This window comes from Mesoplodon mirus (assembly GCF_964341445.2).
Source record: "Mesoplodon mirus genome assembly, chromosome: X".
Taxonomy (NCBI): domain Eukaryota; kingdom Metazoa; phylum Chordata; class Mammalia; order Artiodactyla; family Ziphiidae; genus Mesoplodon; species Mesoplodon mirus.
In genome coordinates, this window is record NC_138981.1 from 52,081,449 (window position 1) to 52,101,564 (window position 20,116).

Here is a 20,116-nt window from a genome sequence, read left to right on the forward strand (position 1 = left end):
TGGCAAGCGGGGTCCACTCTTCATCGTGGTGCACGGGCCTGTCACTGTTGTGGCCTCTCTTGTTGTGGACCACTGGCTCCAGATGCGCATGCTCAGTAGTTGTGGCTCACGGGCCTAGCTGCTCTGTGGCATGTGGGATCCTCCCAGACCAGGGCTCGAACCCGTGTCCCCTGCATTGGCAGGCAGATTCTCAACCAGTGCGTCACCAGGGAAGCCCCATATATTTTTTTATACTTTTTAATTTAATGTGGTATATCACAGTGACTAATTTGGGGATAACGAAAAATCCTTGTATTCCTGGGATAAATCCCAATTGACTGTAGTGTTTGATCCTTTTAATGTATTGTTGGATTTGGTTTGCTAGTATTTTGTTGAGAATTTTTCCATCTATGTTCTTCAGTGATATTGGCCTGTAATTTTGTTTTTTTGTGGTATCTGTATCTGGTTTTGGTATTAGGGTGATGGTGGCCTCATAGAATGAGTTAGGGAGTGTCCCTCCTGCTATATTTTGGAAGAGTTTGAGAAGGATAGGTATTAACTCTTCTCTAAATGTTTGACAGAATTTGCCTGTAAAGCCATCTGATGCTGGACTTTTGTTTGTGTGAAGTTTTTTTTTTGTGCGTGTGTGTGGTATGCGGGCCTCTCACTGTTGTGGCCTCTCCTGTTGCGGAGCACAGGCTCCGGACACACAGGTTCAGCAGCCATGGCTCACGGGCCCAGCTGCTCCACGGCATGTGGGATCCTCCCGGACCGGGGCATAAACCCGTGTCCCCTGCATCGGCAGGCAGACTCTCAACCACTGTGCCACCAGGGAAGCCCTGAAGTTTTTAAAATAAGTTTCAATTTCAGTACTTGTGATTGCTCTATTCATATTTTCTATTTCTTCCTGGTTCAGTCTTGGGAGATTTTACCTTTCTAAGGATTTGTCCATTTCTTCTAGGTTGTCCATTTTAGTGGCATATAGTTTCTTGTAGTAGTCTCTTATGATCCTTTGTATTTCTGTGTTGTCCAAAGTAACTTCTTTTTCATTTCTAATTTTAGTGATCTGAGCCCTATCCCTTTTTTTCTTGATGAGGCTGGCTTAAAGTTTATCAGTGTTGTTTATCTTTTCAAAGAACCAGCTTTTAGTTTCACTGTCTTTTCTCTTGTTTTCATCATCTCTATTTCATTTGTTTCTGTTCTGGTGTTTATGATTTCTTTCCTTGTACTAACTTTGGGTTTTGTTTGTTCTTATTGCTCTAGTTGCTTACGGTGTAAGTTTTGGTGTTTATTTGTGATTTTTCTTGGTTTCTGAGGTAAGACTGCATTGCTACAAACTTCACTCTTAGAAGTGCTTTCGCTGCATCCCATAAGTTTTGGATTATCGTGTTTTCATTTTCGTCTGTCTCTAGGTATTTTTGAATTTCCTCTTTGATTTCTCAGTGGTACATTTGTTGTTCAGTAACATATTGTTAGCCCCCACGTGTTTGTGTTTTTGCAGTTTTTTTTTCATGTAGTTGATTCCTAATATCAACATTGAAGTGCTGGCTTGATATAATTTCAATTTTCTTAAATATATTGAAGCTTACTGTATGGTACACCATGTTATCTATTCTGGAAAATGTTCTATGTGCACTTGAGAAGAATGTGCATCTTCTCCTTTTAAATGGAATATTCTATAAATATCAATTAAGTCCATTTGTCTAATGTGTCATTTAAGCTTTTGTTTCCTTATGGATTTTCTGTCTGAATGATCTGTCCATTGATGAAAATGGGGTGTTAAATTGCCCCAATATTATTGTGTTACTGTCAATTTCTCATTTTATGGCTGTAAGAATTTGCCTTATATATTGAGGTGCTCCTATGTTGGGTGCATAAATATTTTCAATTGCTATATCTTCTTCTTGGATTGATGCTTTGTTCATTTTGTGGTGTCCCTTTTGTCTCCTGTAACAGTCTTTATTTCAAAGTCTATTTTGTCTGATATGAGTATCACTACTCCAGCTTTATTTTGATTTCCATTTGCATGGAATACCTTTTTCCATCCCCTCATTTTCAGTCTGTATGTGTCTCTAGATTTGATGTGGGTCTCTTGTAGACAGCATATATGTGTCTACTTTTTTTTTTAACTCGGATATAGTTGTTTTACAATGTCATGTTAGTTTCTACTGCACAGCAAAGTGAAGTAGAGTTCCCTTTGCTATATAGCAGGTTCTTGATAGTTGTCTATTTTATAATATTAGTGTATATATGTCAATCCCATTCTCCCAATTCGTGCGACCCCCATCACCCCCTGGTGTCCATACATTTGTTCTCTACATCGGTGTCTCTCTGCCTTGCAAACTGGTTCATCTGTACTATTTTTCTAGATTCCACATATATGTGTTAATATACGATATTTGTTTTTCTCTTTCTGACATACTTCACTCTGTATGACAGTCTCTAGGTCCATCCATGTCTCTACAAATGACCCAATTTTGTTCCTTTTTATGGCTGAGTAATATTCCATTGCATATATATACCACATCTTCTTCTTCTTCTTGAAATCAATTCAGCCAGTCTATGGCTTTTTGTTTGAGCATTTAATCAATTTACATTTAAGATAATTACTGATCTGTATGTTCTTATTGCTATTTTGTTAACTGTTTTGGATTAGTTTCTGTAGTTCTTTTTTCTTCCCTTCCCTTTTTGTTCTCTTCTCTTGTGATTTGATGACTATGTTTAGTGTTGTGTTTGGATTGCTTTTTCTTTGTGTGTTTGTTCTAGATTTTTGCTTTCTGCTTACCATGAGGTTTTTATATAGCAGACTACATATATGCAAGTTTTTTTTAAAGTTGCTGGTCTCTTAATTTTAAATTGATTTCCAATATCCTGCATTTGTATGCTCCTCTTCTATTTCTGTTTTTGTTATCATATTTTGTGTGGATACTTGCCTACCTTTACTGTATGTTTGCCTTTACTGTTGCACTTTCCCATTCATAATTTTCTTGTTTCTAGTTGTGGTCTTTTCTTTTCCATCCAGAGAATTTCCCTTAGCATTCATTGTACAGCTGGTTTGGTGGTGGTGAATTTTCTTAGCTTTTGTTTGTAAAGCATTTGCTTTTTCCATGGAATCTGTATGAGAGCTTTGCTTGGTAGAGTATTCTTGGTTGTGTTTTTTCCCTTTCATGGCTTTCGATATATCATGCCACTCCCTTTGGGGTTGCAGAGTTACTGTTGAACAATCAGCTGATAACTTTATGGAAATTCCCTTGTGTGTTATTTGTTGCTTTTCCTTTGTTGCTTTTAATATTTTCTCTGCCTTAATTTTTTGTCAATTTGATTAATATGTGCCTCAGTAGGTTCTTCCTTGGGTTTATCATGTATGGAACTCTCTGCACTTCCTGGTCTTGAGTGGGTGTTTCCTTTCCCATCATAGGGAAGTTTTTGGCTATTATCTCTTTAAATATTATCTCAGGCCCTTTCTCTCTCTCTTCTCCTTGTGGGACCCCTATAATTCAAATGTTTTTGCATTTAATGTTGTCCCAGAAGTCTCTAAGACTGTCCTCATTTCTTTTCATTCTTTTTTTCTTTATTCTGTTTTGCAGCAGCAATTTCCACCAATCTGTCTTCCAGTTCACTCATTCGTTCTTCTGCCTCACTTTTTCTATTGATTCTTTCTAGTGCATTTTTCATTGCAGTTATTGTATTGTTTAATCTTTGTTGGTTCTTTAAAGCTTCTAGCACTTTATTAACATTTCTTGTATCCTATTGGTCTGTGCTCCATTTTTTTTTCTGACATCTTGAATCATCTTTACTGTCATTACTCTGGATTCTTTTTCATATAGGTTGCCTATCTCCACTTCACTTAGCTGTCCTTCTGGGGTTTTATCTTGTTCTTTCATCTGGAACATATTTCTCTGCCATCTCATTTTGTCTAGATTTCTGTCTTTGTGGTCTCTGTTCCTCACACTGTCGGATTGTAGTTTTTCTTGCTTCTGGTGTCTGCACCTTGCTGGGTGAGGTGGGACCAGTGGCTTATACAGGCTTCCTGGTGGGAGAGACTTGTGTCTGCCCACTGGTGGGTAGAGCTAGATCTTGTCCCTCTGTGGGTAAGGCCATGGCAAGAGGTGTGTTTATAGGTGGTTGTTGGCTCAGGATGACTTTAGGCAGCCTGTCTGCTGATGGGTGGGGCTGTGTTCCCACCCTGTTCATTGTTTGGTCTGAGGCATCCAAGTGCTGGATCCTACAGGCTGTTGTCCAGGTCTTGGTGTCAATATGATGACCTCTGGGAGAGCTCATGATGATCAATATTCCTTGGAGATGCCACCACCAGTGTCCTTGTCCCCACAGTGACCCACAGCTGACCCCTGCCTCCCTAGGATACTCTCCAAGACCCGCAGGTAGGTCTGGCTCAGGATCCTATGGAGTCACTGCTTTGCCCTGGGTACCAGTGCACATGAAACCTTGTGCGCTCCCTCCAAGGGTGTAATCTGTTTCCCCCAGTCCTGTGGAACTCCTAGACTCAAGCCCACTGGACTTCAAAGCCAAATGCTTTGTGGGCTCCTCTTCCCATTGCCAGACCCCCAGGCTGGGGAGACTGACGTGGGGCTCAGAACTCTCACTCCTGTAGGAGAACCTCTGTGATATATTAATTTTCCAGTTTGTGGGTTGCCCACTTGGTGGGTATAGGATTTGATTATATTGCAGAAGCACCTCTCCTACCATCTCTTTGTGCCTTCCTCTTTGTCTTTGGGTGTAGAGTACATATTTTGGTAGGTTGGGGTCTTTTTGGTCGATGGTTGTTCAGCAGTTAGTTTTGCTTTTGTTATTTTTGTGAGAGGAGGTAAGCTCAAGTCCTTCTACTCTGCCATCTTGTCTCCTGTCCCTGTCATACTTTCTTCTTCACGTTTTCATGTTACTAATTAGCATACTTTCATTTCAGCTCGAAGAACCTTCAGCATTTATTGTAAGACAAGTCTAGTGTGATTAACTCTTTCAGCTTTTTTTTTTTTTTTTTGGTCTGGGAAATTCTTTTTCTCTCCTTTATTTCTGAAGACAACTTTTCTGGGTACAGCATTCTTGGTTGGGTGTTATTTTCTTTCAGTACTTTGAATATATCATTCCACTCTCTCCTTGTCTGCTAGGTTTCTGTTGAGAAATCTGCTGATAGCCTTATGTAGGTTCCCATGCATATGAGAATCGTTTTTTTCTCTTGCTGCTTTTAACCTTCTCTTTTTGTCTTTGATTTTAGACAGCTTTATTATAGTGTATCTTAGAGAAGACCATTTTGGGTTGAATTGCTTCGAGACTAGTGAGCCACATGAATTTAGATATCCAAATACCTACCCAGAATTGGGAAGTTCTAGTCATTATTTATTTAAATGATCTTTCTTCCCCTTTCTCCCTCTCTTCTCCTTCTGGGACTCCAATATTTTGTAGATTGTTAATCTTAATTTTATCCTATAAGTCACACAGGCATACTTCACTCTTTTTGATTCTTTTTTTTTTCCCTACTCTGACTAGTCAATTTCAAATGACCTTTCTTTGACTTCACAGATACTTTCTGCTGGCTCACCAGGTCTGCTATTGATGCTCTCTATTGTATTTTTCATTTCATACATTGTATTCTTCAGCTCTATAATTTGTTTGGTTCTTTTTATGATTTTGACTGTGTTAAATTTCTTATTTTTTTCATGATATTTTCCTGATTTTGTTGAATTGTTTCTATTGTAGCTCATTGAGCTTCCTTAAAACATCTATTTTGAACTGTTTATCATGCAAATCACAGATCTCCTGGTCTTTGTGTGTCAGCTTCTGGAAATTATTGCATTCCATTGATGATGTCCTGTTTCCTTGATTTTTCATATTCCTTCTAGTCTTGTGTTGCTGTCACCTCCTCCAGTTTTTATTGACTGGCCTCGTCTATACATCCAGGCATAGAATATTTGGTCTGGAACTTCTCCACTGGACTCCCAGACTTTTACAAAAACACTCTCATCTGTTGGTGAAAATCTGTGTTCTTTAGGGAGATGACAGTAGAAAACTATTTTGTCATTTTGAGGATATTGTCAGTTTTCAAAGGTGGTAAGTGTCAAAAATACAAGGGTTCCAGAGGCCAAACAATTATATGTAGATATTAGGGAGGGAGTTTGGGGAGTGCTCATTTTAATTTTTTAATTAAACTTTTTATTTTGAGATCATTGTTGATTCACATGCAGCTGTAAGAGAAAATATAGAGATATACCTTGCACCCTTTACTCAATTTCTCCAATATTACAGCTAGGAAATTAACATTGTTACAGGATACAAGTCAAGAGGCAGAACATTTCTATCATCACAAGGATTACTCGTGTTACTGTTTTATAACGACACTCACTTCTTTCCTTTCCCTACTCCCTACTTAACCCATGGCAACAACTAATATGTTCCCTATTTCCAAATTATATCATCTGAAGAATGTTATATAAATGGAGTTATACCATATGTAACCTTTGGATATTGGCTTTTCTCAATCAGCATGAGTCCTTAGAAATTCTCCCAAGTTGGTTTATGTACCAATAGTTGGCTCCTTTTTATTGATGTGTTATATTCCATGGGACAGATGTACCAGAATGTGCTTAATTACACCCGTTGAAAGACACCTACTTTGTTTCTAGTTTGGGCTATTATGAAAAAGCTGCTATGGGTATTTGTTTAGAAGTTTTTAAGTGACAATAAGTTTTTGTTTCTCTGGGATAAATGCCCAGATGTGTCATTGCTGCATCATTTGGTAGTTGTATGTTTTATGTCTTAAGAAACTACCAAACTATTACATAAAATAGTGCTGTACTGTTTTACATTCTCAACAGCAAGGTATGAATGATTCTGTTTCCATGCACCCTTGCCAACATTTGGTGTTTTCAGAATGTTTTTCTATTTTAGCCTTTGTAATAGATATGTAATGATATCTCATTGTGGTTTTAATTTGCATATTTCCATTGATTAATGATGTTGAACATCTTTTCATGTGTGTAACTGATATCCATATATCCTCTTCAGTGAATTATCTGTATTTTGCCCATTTTCTAATTGGAGTGTGTAGTTTTGTTTGTTTGTTTTTACTATTGACATTTTTTTTAAATTTATTTATTTATTTATTTATGGCTGTGTTGGGTCTTAGTTTCTGTGCAAGGGCTTTCTCTAGTTGCGGCAAGTGGGGGCCACTCTTCATCACGGTGCACGGGCCTCTCACTGTCGCGGCCTCTCTTGTTGTGGAGCACAAGCTCCAGATGCACAGGCTCAGTCAGTAATTGTGGCTCAGGGGTCTAGTTGCTCTGCGACATGTGGGATCTTCCCAGACCAGGGCTCGAACCCGTGTCCCTTGCATTGGCATGCAGATTCTCAACGACTGTGCCACCAGGGAAGCCCTTACTATTGAGTTTTGAGAGTTCTTATATATTCTAGATACCAATGTTTTGTCAGATACATGGTTTGCAAATATCTTCCCTAGCCTGTAGCTTGTTTTTTCATCCTCTTTACATGGTCTTTCATGGGGCAAAATTTTCTATTTTGATGAGGTTAATTTTATCAATTTTTTATTTTATAGTTCAAGCTTTTGGTGTCAGTTCTAAGAACTTCTTTGCCTACACCTAAATCCTGACAATTTTCTCCTACTGTTTTCTGAAAGTTTTGTAGCTTTAAATTTAAGTTCATTATCTATTTTGAGTTAATTTTTATAGGGTGTGAAATTAGGTTGAGATTATTTTTACTTTTGGCCTGTGGAAGCCCAATTGCTTCAGTGCCATTTGTTTAAAAGGCATCCTTCCTCCACTGAATTGCTTTTGTACCTTTTTGAAAAATCAGTTGGGCATATTTGTGTAGGTCTGTTTTTGGTTTCTCTATTCTGTTCCATTGATCTAACATGTCTATCCCTCTACCAACACCAAACTGTCTTGGTTATTGTAGCTACATAATTAGTTTTGAAATCAGGGTAGATTTATTACTCAAACTTTATTCTATTTCAAGTTTATTTTAGTTATTCTGGGGTACTCATTTGATTTTGAGCTGGCCCTAAAGCCTCTGGAGATGGGGACTGTACTCATGGCCCTAGGGAGCTCCATGATGACAAACTGAAATGGGTTGATGGACCAGGAATTAGCAACCAACTCCCAAGAAGTTATATATCAATTCTTAAAAACAATGCAGTGTAAAAAGGCAAATGTAAAGTGAAAAGGCCTCCCTTGGAGCTAGGCTCTGTCCTCTTTGCTTTTCTTCCAGCTAGGCTTCCCCTCCTCCAGAAGAGTAGACTGAGTTAATAAGGTCCCATGGCATTACAGATTGTGTTGGAATCTGTATTAAATCTGAATTAGAGAAATCCTAACAACAATACTTCCCATCACTTCCAGGAAGGTGTTATTGGAAGAATTAAGAAAGCTGGCTTTCTCAGGTATCTGAGAGAACTCCCTTCTAGCTCTTCCTATGTATATGATAAAACTATTGAATTACTAAGCTGTACAATCACTTCTACATGTGTAGTGCCCTTGAGTCTCAAAATATATCAGTCACCAGAGCCCTGGACTAGGAGAGCCTTGAGAACTCGAAATAGAAATAAGGGAATCAATTTTTAGGAATTCTGTGAAGTTTGAGACTAGATACGTTTCTTTGAAGGCTTCAGGATTGCTATTAAACATGCAAACCTGTTTAGGTGAACCATTGTTTAAATATTGGGAGACAACAGAGGACCTGCAAGGGATAGCCTTGAGACAAGGCAGAGAAGGAACCTGACACAAAGGTTTGGTATGAGTGAGTAGGACTGTTTTCTAGTTTGTTGCTTTGTGCATGTTCCTCTGCTTTATGGTTTCTCAGTGAAAAGAAAAGCCAGTTTCAGATAGACTTGAGGGAACTTGGGCTGAGGTAAAGGAACACCATCCCATCATGAAGGTCAGTGTGGTAGGGACAGTGGAGGAATTCAGAGTGAGAGAAGCTCAGGAGTTGAGAGCCTCCAGGAGACAGAGGTGGGCCAGTAGGACAGTAACCACTTTGTAGCCTGAGGACTGTCCAGGTGGCTGGGGCTCATATCTCTAAGGAAGAAGCACATTCTCTCAAAGGATTCTCCTATTCATACAGATCATAGACTTACTGTTATTAACTCCAGATTACTTTCTAAACTGTCATATTTTCACACCTAAGAAGTTAGAAGTAGTTGCCTTTAATTCCCTATCTAAAACGAATCATATTTCCATGATGAGGGAAAGTGCCAGTGAGGGCCTCCCAAGAGTAAGAAGCAACAAACAGTTAGAAGGAAGGTCATGTCTAGCCAGAGGCCCAAGCCAGGTGCACTCCTCGATTGGAAATCAGATCTTCACAGGCACTCAGCCTCCTCAATGAAAAGGAACATCATTAGGAATAATTAAGGGTGCTTTACGTGGCTGCTAGAATTTCAGGCAACTTAAATCTGATCATTTTATATGGTGACTCATTCTGAACCAAAGAGCCCTTTAAAAGAGCACAAGGGAGGACCTAGGGAAAGTGAAGTCTCATTAAGATTGCCTACCCTGGGGACAATGATAGTGGCTGTCAGTAATAGAAAGAGCTGTCAGTAATTGAGGCAAGACAAAAAAGTGAGCTGTTCTTTCCCATCATGGAGGATCATCAGAACCCTGAGATGGAGAGGAGAGAGCAGAAGACTTGGAGTCAAGCTGACTTAAGTTCAGAGTCACTTTATCCCAAAGATCCTCAGTTTCTTCATCTGGAAAATGGGGCTATTAATGCCTACCTTTTCAGGGGTACCATAAAAATGAAATGAAGGAACTTATATAAAATGACTGGTACTGAATAGGTTCTCGAAAAAAAGAAGGGATAGTTCCTACCTTTTGTTCAATTAAGCATTTTAATTTTTTCTAGTTCAGGAAAATGAGAAAATAAAGTTTCATTTCATATTCAAATTGATCCCCAAAGTATTTTTCTTTTTTAAATACTTTATGGTTCAAAAAGAGAATAACTATCTGAATCTTCTGTCTAGGTTCAGTTTGAAGTTGTCCATTCTGATTTGGGGTTCCTGATTCCACAAATGCTCCCAAACCAATGAAAGAATTGTTATGCACATATCCCTAATATATTTATACATATTAATAAATTCTACAAATTTATTATTGTCCAATTGTTTCTAAATCGTTAGTAAAGTTTAGTTTCTCTCTTTTATTTAAGTGAAAATAAAGGAAACAGAAGTTCTATTTTTTACCTGTACCTAATGCGCTATCTTTGGATATGACTGCCTTAAATTATTCACTCCTAAGCCTTAAGTCTTTTAAGACCATTTGCCAACTGTCATCAGGGACACCTGGGTATCTGGACATTTCCCACCACCCCAAGTGAACTTCAGCATGGAAACAAGCCTAGGAATATGCAAGCACATAGCCTATGGCTTCTCAGTCTCACAACGAGAGTGGGTGAGGTCAGGGAGGTTGTAGTTAAAGGCAGTTTTACCTTTTTGTTTCGGGACTTTTCTCACAGTCATTGCAGCCTGCCTCTTCTGATTTTCAGAAATTTCAAAGCCTATAACATAAAAATACATGACTTTGTTATGAGAAACATAGACCTTTCTTAAATGTATAAATTAGTACAACTTTTCTGGAAGAGTAATTTTGCCAAGATATATCAAAAGTCTTGAAAAGCAAGAAAAGGAAAGTGCTCAGAAACTTGGACAAAGACTTACAACAATGCATTTCAATGTACAGAGGGGCAAAAAAGTGAGAGTTAAGAGGCTGTTAAATGGAGAATGGTTGAATAAAATATGGTGTAAAGTGGAAAAATGTTTCACAACCAAAAGCAAAAACACAAAGGAAAGGAAAAAAATGAGTCAAAGATAAGTGATTACAACAGAAAATGTATATAGACTTAACGAAATTTTCAGAAGGAGAAAAAAAATTGAATGGCAAAAAGTAATTAATGAAATAACCAAAATGCCTGTGCAAGTTCTTTGTGAATTTTTTAATTGAGTTACTTGGTTTTTGGCTAATTGAGTTGTAGTAGTTCCTTATATATTTTGGAAATTATCAGATATATGGTTTGCAAATATTTTCTCCCATTTAATTAGGTTGCCTTTTTGTTCTGTTGTTTCTTTCCTTTGCTGTGCATAAGCTTTTTCATTGTATGTAGTCCCACTTGTCTATTTTTGCTTTGCTGTCCATGTTTTTGGTGTCATATCCAAGAAATCATTGCCACAGACCAATGTCAAGAAGTATTTCTCCAATGTTTTCTTCTAGGATTTTTTACAGTCTCCAGTCATATGTTTAAGTCTTCAGTTCACTTTGAACTGATTTTCATGTATGGTATAAGGTAGGAGTTCAATTTCATTCCTTTGCATGTGGATAATCAGTTTTCACAACACCATTCATTGAAAAACTATCCTTTCCCAATTGTGTATTCTTGGGAACCTTGTTGAAGATATGTTGAGTATATACATGTAGGTTTATTTCTGAGCTCCGTATCCTATTCCATTGGTCTATATGTCTGTCTATATGCCAGCACCATACTGTTTTAATTACTGTAGCTTTGTAATATATTTAGAATCAGGAATTGTGATGCCCCCAGCTTTGTTCTTCTCCCTCATGGGTGTATTGTGGATCCTTATGAATTTTAGGATTGTCCTTTTTTTCTGTTTCTGTAAAAACTGTCATTGGAGTTTTAATAGGATCACATTGAGTCTATAGACGGCTTTCAGTAAAATGGATATTTCATCAACTTTGTCTTCTGTTCCATGAACGCAGAATGTCTATTTATTTATGTTTTCTTTAATTTCTTTCAGCAATATTTTGTAGTTTTCCGTGTACCAGTCTTTTACCTCCTTGGTTAAGTTTATTCCTAAGTATTGTATTCTTTCTGATGCAACTGTAAATGAGATTGTTTGCTTAATTTCTTTTTCAGAGAGTTTGTTGTTAGTGTATAGAAACACAACTTCTTTTTTGTGTTGACTTTTTATCCTACTAATTTACTGAATTCATTTATTAGATGTCAGAGCTTTTTGTGAAGACTTTAGGTTTTCTATACGTAAGATGATGTCATCTGCAAACAGGAATAATCTTACTTCTTCCTTCCTGACTTGGAGGCATTAATTAATTAATTAAGCCTAATTGCTCTAGCTAGGACTTCCACTACTATTTTGACTAGAAGTGTTGGAAGTGGGCATCCTTCTTGTACCTGATCTTAGAGAAAAAGCTTTCTGCTTTTCCCCCTTAACTATGATGTTAGCTGTGAGCCTTCCATACATGGCCTTTATTATGTTGAGGTAAATTCCTTCTATACCTTGAAAGTTTTTATCATAAAAGGGTGTTGAATTTTGTCAAATAATTTTTCTGCATCTATAAAGATGATCGTGTGATTTTTTTTCCTTCATTTTGTTAGTGTGGTGTATCACATTAATTGATTTAGATATATTGAAAAATCCTTGTATCCCAGGGATAAATCCCACTTGGTCATGGTGTATGATCCTTTTATTGTGCTGCTGAATTTTGTTTACTAGTGTTTTATTGAGGATTTTCCCATGTATTTCATTAGGGATATTGGCCTGCAGTTTACTTTTCTTGTAGTGGAAGGTTTAATGCTGTTAAATACCCATTCGGACCCAAAGCCATCTACAGATACAATGCAATCCAATCAAAACCCCAATGGCATTTTTTTTAAAGAAACAGAAAAATCAATCCTAGAATTCATGTGGGAACACAAAAGACCCATAATAGCTAAAGCAATCTTGAGAGAGAAGAACAAAGCTGGAGACGTCACAATTCCTGTTACAAAATATACTATGAAGCTACAGTAATTAAAACAGTATGGTGCTGGCATAAAGACAGACATATAGACCAACTGAACAGGAGAGAGAGCCCAGAAGAAACCCACACATAGACAGCCAACATATCTTTGACAAGGCTGCCAAGAGTACACAATGGGGAAAAGATAGTTTACTCAACAAATGGTTCTGTGAAAATTGGATATCCACATGCAAAGGAATAAAATTGAACTTCTACCTTACACCATACATGAAAGTCAATGTAAAGTGGACTGAAGACTTAAATGTATGACTTGAAACTGTTAAACTCCTAGAAGAAAAGAGGGAAAAATCTTCTTGACAATGATGTCTTGGATATGATACCAAAAGCATAGGCAACAAAGCAAAAGTAGACAAATAGGACTACATCAAACTAAAATGTTTCAGCACAGCAAAGGAAAGAAACAACAGATTAAAAATGCAATCTGTGGAATGGGAGAATATATTTGCAAACCATATATCCGATAAGGGGTTAATTTCCAAAATATGTAAGAAACTTCTATACTCAATAGCAAAAGAACAAATAACTTGATTAAAAATAATGGGCAAAGGACTTGCATAGACATGTCCTCAAAGAAGTCATATAGGGCTTCCCTGGTGGCGCAATGGTTGAGAGTCCGCCTGCCAATGCAGGGGACATGGGTTCGTGCCCTGGTTCGGGAAGATCCCACATGCCACGGAGCGGCTAGGCTCGTGACCCATGGCTGCTGAGCCTCCGCGTCTGGAGCCTGTGCTCTGCAACGGGAGAGGCCACAACAGTGAGAGGCCCACATACCGCAAAAAAAAAAAAAAAAAAAAAAAGAAAGAAAGAAGTCATATAAATGGCCAACAGGTATATAAAAAAGGATATCACTAATCATCAGGGAAATGCAAATCTAAACCATAATAAAATATCACCTCACTCCTGTTTAGAGAGCTATTATCAAAGAAACAAAAGATAATAAGTATTGGCAGGAATGTGGAGAAACTGGAACCACAGTAAACTGTTGGGAATTAAAATGATTTAGTCATTATGGAGGTTCCTCATAAAATTAGAAATAGAACTAACATATGATCCAGTAATCCCACTTCTTGGTATATATCCAAAATAACTGAAATCAGGATCTTGAAGAGATATCAGTACTCTTAGTTTCATTGCAGCATTATTCCCAATAGCCATGATATGGAAACAATCTAAATGTCTGAGGATGGATAAAGGGATAAAGAAAATGTGGTATGTATTTTTGTATACACACACACACACACACACACACACACACAGAAGAATATTATTCATCCCTAAAAAGGAAGGGAATTCTGCCATATGTGACAACATGGATGAAACTGGAGGACATTTGCTAATTAAAATAATGCCATCACAGAAGGACAAATCCTGTATTTGTATAAATATGAGGTATCTAAACTAGTCAAACTCATAGATACAGAGAGCAGAATGGTGATTCTAGAGGCTGGAAGGAGGGAAAAATGGGAAGCTGCTTTTCTATAGCTATAAAGTTCCATGTACACAAGATATGAATAAGTCCTAGAGAATTGTTGTACAACAGTTAGCCTATGGCTAACATTACTATATTATGCCCTTAAACACTTGTGAAAAGTATAGAGCTCATGGTAAGTGTTTTTCCACTTAAAAAAAAACAAGACAGGTTGAGGTCTCCCCCAAGAGAAGAAATTTTGCCTCACAGCTTCAGACTTACAAGCCCTATAGATGACAGCTTTGGCCTATGCCCATGAGTTCAAGCCTGCCCATTATCTTTGATTCCTGACTGCCTGGAGTTGCTTAGCCAGGCTTCACAATCACATAAGGAAATTCCTTATAATAAATCTCTTAATAATAATACATCTCCTATTGGTTATGCTTCTCTTGTTGAACCTGACTGATACAAGGATTTATATTAGATTCTGTATTCTTCAACTGGAGAGTTACTTATGATAAATTATGTTTGAAAAAGCAAGTTACAGAGTAATATGTATAGTACAATATAATTTTTCTAAATAAAAATAAAGTCTTATGTGTATATATGTTTATATGAGCTTAAGATTAGTACAGAAAGAGGTACACCTAATTAATACTGATTATATCACACAGCTTAGGAGCAACAGAGAAGGAAAAAGAATGCTAAACTTTATTAAATTTCCATATGTGTTTAAACAGTTATTATGACCATGTATTTATTTTATAATTAAAAAATAAAAATAGAAAAACATAAAAATTATCATAAATTCATATGACAACCATAAAAAAATAATGATTAAAATGGTAAATGCTTTAGAGAAATGCTAATGATATAATTTTTAGTGAAAAATAAGGACATAAAATTATATCTATCCATCAAGAAGTGGCAGAAGTTGAAGGAGACAGATATAAAGATTCAGCCACCCTAGTTTTTGTTTTTGTTTTTTTTTTAGACACATAGGAAAAAAAAGATGGGAAGGAAATATATCAAAATGTTTACAAAAGTTATCTCTGGGTAGTATTTCATGTGTGATTTTTAGTTTTTTTCTTGTATTTTTTGTGTTTCTTTTACCCAGATTGCTTACAATGAAAATGATTTACTGTTATAATCAGACCAAAAACCTTAATATTTTAAAAAAGATAAACATAAGCTGTCAGGAAGTAAATTCTGGAAGCTTTTCTATTGTGTAGGAACCAGAGGGAATGGTATGAATCTTCAAGTTGATCTAGGGTTTGCAAAAAGCACACTAAGGCAATTCCTCTAATAGCACTAACAACCTAGGCAGGGTCAGAGGTTGCTGGCGCCTGCCATTGGGAGAAGCAGCCAGTAGCATTTCTGTAATGATTCCACATTATGTCCCAAAGCAGTGCCCATAGGCTGAAAGCAAATTGACTCCAATGGGACTTAAAGTGAATTATCAATATGCACTGTACCCTAAACCTGAGAAGACTAGGATAAGACTAAGCAGTGTCTTTCTGATTACCCTTCCTTGCCTCTGGACCATTCCAATCACTAACAGTTCAGATAGGAGAATACATTTGCACCAGGACTCAAATGGTAGGCCCATTTTTCTAGAGGCAGTTTCTACCAACTTGAACATACAGGTGTCTTAAGGTATAATTCTCCTCCATTATAAGTGAGCCAAAAACAGAAACTCTTGTGTCTTCTCATGAAATTTCAATGCCTGGCTGGTTGGTATTTTTATGCCAGAAAGGCAGGACCATGAGTAAGAGACCAGATAGTACTTTGTAAACCACAAAGCTAAAGCCTAAATCCCACAGTTGGAAAGCAGCATAAAAAGTATCTCTACCAGCTATATTCCCTTCAGAAAGGAAAACAACTTACTTCAAGCCAAAGAGTATAGTTTAGTAGGATTCTAAATCGTGCAAGTGGTCATGGTTTTAGACACTGTTATATTTCTATAATTTACTTTAAAATACTTTCATAAAGAGTGCATGATATATACATGCACATTAATTAAAATCTATACTCTAGGGGCATTTAGTTAACATCTAAATGCCCTAATCAGGAATATACACTCAAGAGGAGCAGTTCAGTCACCTTAATGCAGGAGGCCTAATTAGCCTAATACATGTTAAAAATGAATTTTCACTGATAAAAAAAGAATGCTGTGCAAGATGTGCCCTGGCCACAAAAGTCTTACAGGCACTTTAGCCCTCACAAGAACTAGGTATAAGAATCCAGTGAGCCCTACAGCCTATACATACACTTCAGAAGGAAGCCTGAAGTTTAAGATTGAAAATGGGTACTATATTTTGGCCCTTGTCAGAGGATTTTGTCACTAGACTCTGACTAGGAATTTAGCTGAATCCTATATGTTACCAAATCTGCCTTGACTAACCTAACCTTTTTACAGAATATGCTGCTATGTATCTAAGGACAGAGTTGGGACTTCATTGAAATGACAGAACAGGCTCTATGACTGGTTTTGTGTTTGTTTGCTAATAAATTTTTGTATGTTTGGGAGAATCGAGCCTGAGGTTTTATTTCAGTGTAATAATCTTATCTAGTAATGAGAATGTAGGGGGCACCAACCTCTATCACTTAACCCTGACTAATAGAAACTATTAGTATCTACCAAAAATAACCTAATAATAGGGGACCACCAAAGTGGATTAGGTTAGTTTGCAACAAAAATCTTCTCTGCCTCTGAAAAAATGAAAACTAATTTAACTCACTATGTTCTTCATAGCCATATTCTTCTTTCTCCTCTCAGGTCACTTACCGATTTTTTCATCTTCCTGCACCATTTTCCTCTCTTCTCTGAAAGCCCTGAGCCAGCGTATCTTCTCCTCCAACTTCTTGGCAAAGAATAGGTGAATCTCCTCAGTTTCCTTGTTATGAAGCTTGAAGGCATTTTTCATGCTGACATTGAAGTCATCATCTCTGCCATCTTCAATGTCAACTACCTCATATTTATCCATATCAATGCGGCCTTTGTAGTACAGGATGTCTCTCCGGATCAGGTCCTAGGTAGGAAGAAAGAGAAGGCTTTTTGTTGAAGGTATGTGGAGAGTGGGTACCAGGAGACTTAGCACATGGGCGTAGCAGGATGCTAACGTTGCCATTGTTCTGGAGTATCAATGAGGGGTGGTTTGGTCTAAATTTGGGCAGGTTAGCTTAGTGTATGACACTAATAGTTGGTTAACTAGATGCTCTTAGAGAAAGCCTCTGGCCTACATCCATAGACTTTGTCTCAGACCTCAGCCTCAATCCATATATGTGTTTGCAAGACTGCTGATGGGAAGTAGGAAGCAGTAAGCCACACAAGCACAGTTAGCAAGGGCTTTTCCTCTTCCAAAATATTTGCAAGCCTTTCAGAAGTATGAAATGAACTGTTTGGTTGCCTGCAGTATACTCAGGAATCCAAGCAAGCCAATGAGACTTGCATATCAGAGGGGAGATGAGTGATAATAGTAGTTAGGTGGCCACAGGCTGCTAGCCAGGAAAGACTACTTAGTGAAGGTTGAATATTTAGCACTCTGGGGAGTTTTGGAGAAGGCCTAGTCTAGCAGGAGAAATGGGGGGAAAGTGAATAAAGAGCTTCATATATTGGCATGGATGAATCTCACAAATCTTATTCTGTGAGAAAAATAAAAGTTGTAGTTGGATACAAATAGTATATTTCCTATCTGTTATGACTTTTGTTCTTGGGTACACAGAATTGAATCCCAATTCTCAGTCCATGAGACACTCATCATTACTCAATGCATAGTGCTCTGATTTCTCTATTTATTTACTTACTTATTTTTTTTTTCTTTTGTGGTACGCGGGGCTCTCACTGTTGTGGCCTCTCCCATTGCGGAGCACAGGCTCCGGACGCACAGCATCAGCGGCCATGGCTCACGAGCCCAGCCGCTCCGCGGCATGTGGGATCTTCCCAGACTGGGTCACGAACCCATGTCTCCTGCATCGGCAGGCGGACTCTCAACCACGGCGCCACCAGGGAAGCTCCTTACTTACTTTTAATGATGTATTGAGTTTTGGTGAACCCACTGCTCATTCCAAAAGCTACGACACCAAGGCAACCTCCATATTGAATCACATGCTCATCATTCCCCTGGTTTCTTTTCTATATAGTTTTATCTCATCTATATCTATTCCATTTATATAAGGTTTAAAAACATACAAAACAATGCCATCTAATGTTTAGGGATACATACATATGTACAATGATTATGTAAAAATATACAACCATGATACATGCCAAATTAAAGAGAGTACAGAGAGGAGAATGGGGATAAGTGAGAAGGAAGGGAATAAAAGAGGGAGAGGATAAAGACTGTATTTGTAATGATTTATTTCTTAAGTTGGATAGTGCGTGCTCATAATATTGTTTTTATATCTTTCTGAATATCAAGAATTTCATAAGTTAAAAAAAGAAAAAAAGAGGGGTGGATAAAATGACCTGTGGGTCTGTGGAATGTAAGGTCTGATAAGTAACTGTCTCACAATGATCTTTCAGCCCCTCCTCCTCTCAGCACTGCCCTCAGCTTCCCTTGAAAGCACACCTACTGCTGCATGTGATACGGATGAGTCTGTCCAAGGAGGGCCCCAATGAGCCCTGCTCTGACAGATGTCTTCTACTAGAAGCAGGGGCCATTTCTGGCCAACTCTCCCTCTTCTATGCTATATTTGGCCTTCTAGACTATCTGATAGAGTCAGAAATGTTCATTAATTTTTATTACCATTACATGGTCTGGTTAAACTATTCTCATTTTCCTGAATTGTCTGACATGCCTCACAGTTCGCAGCTGCAGGCTACCTGCAAAGGATTTGCCTTTGGCCACTCACATTCCCAGTCCTAACTCTTCACACTGCATGGTAAACTGGGCTTTTCTGTAGGGCTTGGGAAGGCTCTCTTTAAGGATTCCCAGCATAGCTCTATCAATCTCAAAGCCCCAGGCTGGGAAATACAGGTGTTGATAAATTGCTTTGCAAAAAATAACAATCATGGTGGGTTTTTTTTCCTTCCATAGTGATTATGCATATAAATAGGCTTTCGAGTACAGATGGGTTCTGATCTGTTGGGTAACCTTGGCATCAAATTTATAGGAGAGAGATAGGTCTGCTGTACGGAGTGGGACAATGTAGCTCCAAGCTTGTTTCAGAGCCTGGATTCCTTTCACCATGCTCAAAGTGGACAAGCTCAGTCCTGCCAAAAGGATGTGGTGGCACCCATGCACTGACTTCCATAATCCCCAGGAACACTTTGTGAAACATATGAATAAAAAGTAGGCCCTGTTAGGCTAATATAACTACAAAAACAGAACAAGCTGAGGAGAATGGATCAATGTAATCTACTTTGATCTTGTAAAATCTTGAAACCTGCCTTACAATACATAATACAAATACACACAGACCTGGACCACACAGCTAATAGGTGGGTGTCCACCTGGCTAGAACATGGGCAAGCTCAACCTCCCTCTATTCCTAACTTCAGCCTGCAGCTTCCTTTCCCTCTGAGTTGGTACATCATAATCATTGTTAGCCTTCAAAATCTTTACTAGTTTCCAAAAATGGAAAGAATGTATATGATCTTGGAGCTAAATTTAAAGCATCAACTGAACCTCCTATTGTTTCTTTAGGTATTTATCGATAATAAGGAAAGAGAGATAATTCTGTCTTTGTGGCACGGGAGCAGGGCTAGAGGGATGTGTCATTAAAATTCTCCCTTTGTCTGCCCTTTCTGGCTCCCCAGAGCGTTGAATGTGAGTTTTCAGGCATCAGATTAGTCATAAAGCCAAGTGTAGGAATGTGATAGGAATGATTAAGAATGACCCATTGTTCAGAAAATCCAACCAGAAAAGGTAGCTAAGGCCACCAAGCAGCATGGAATGGTGGAAATGACATGAGTTAGAGCCTAAAGTTCTGAGTT

At 37.9% G+C, this 20,116-nt stretch overlaps 1 protein-coding gene across 8 annotated transcripts in view; it reads right to left on the reverse strand.

Annotated features, from left to right (window-relative positions):
• ARHGEF9 (Cdc42 guanine nucleotide exchange factor 9) overlaps window positions 1-20,116 on the reverse strand; it is a 206,966-nt gene that overhangs the window by 9,808 nt on the left and 177,042 nt on the right. For all 8 annotated transcript variants that reach the window (XM_082609866.1, XM_082609865.1, XM_082609869.1 and 5 more), the window contains 2 exons: window positions 16,964-17,207; window positions 10,426-10,494 (listed from right to left, as the gene is read on the reverse strand). In XM_082609866.1, the coding sequence (XP_082465992.1) occupies window positions 10,426-10,494; window positions 16,964-17,207 (313 nt within the window). The remainder of the gene's footprint in view (window positions 1-10,425; window positions 10,495-16,963; window positions 17,208-20,116) is intronic.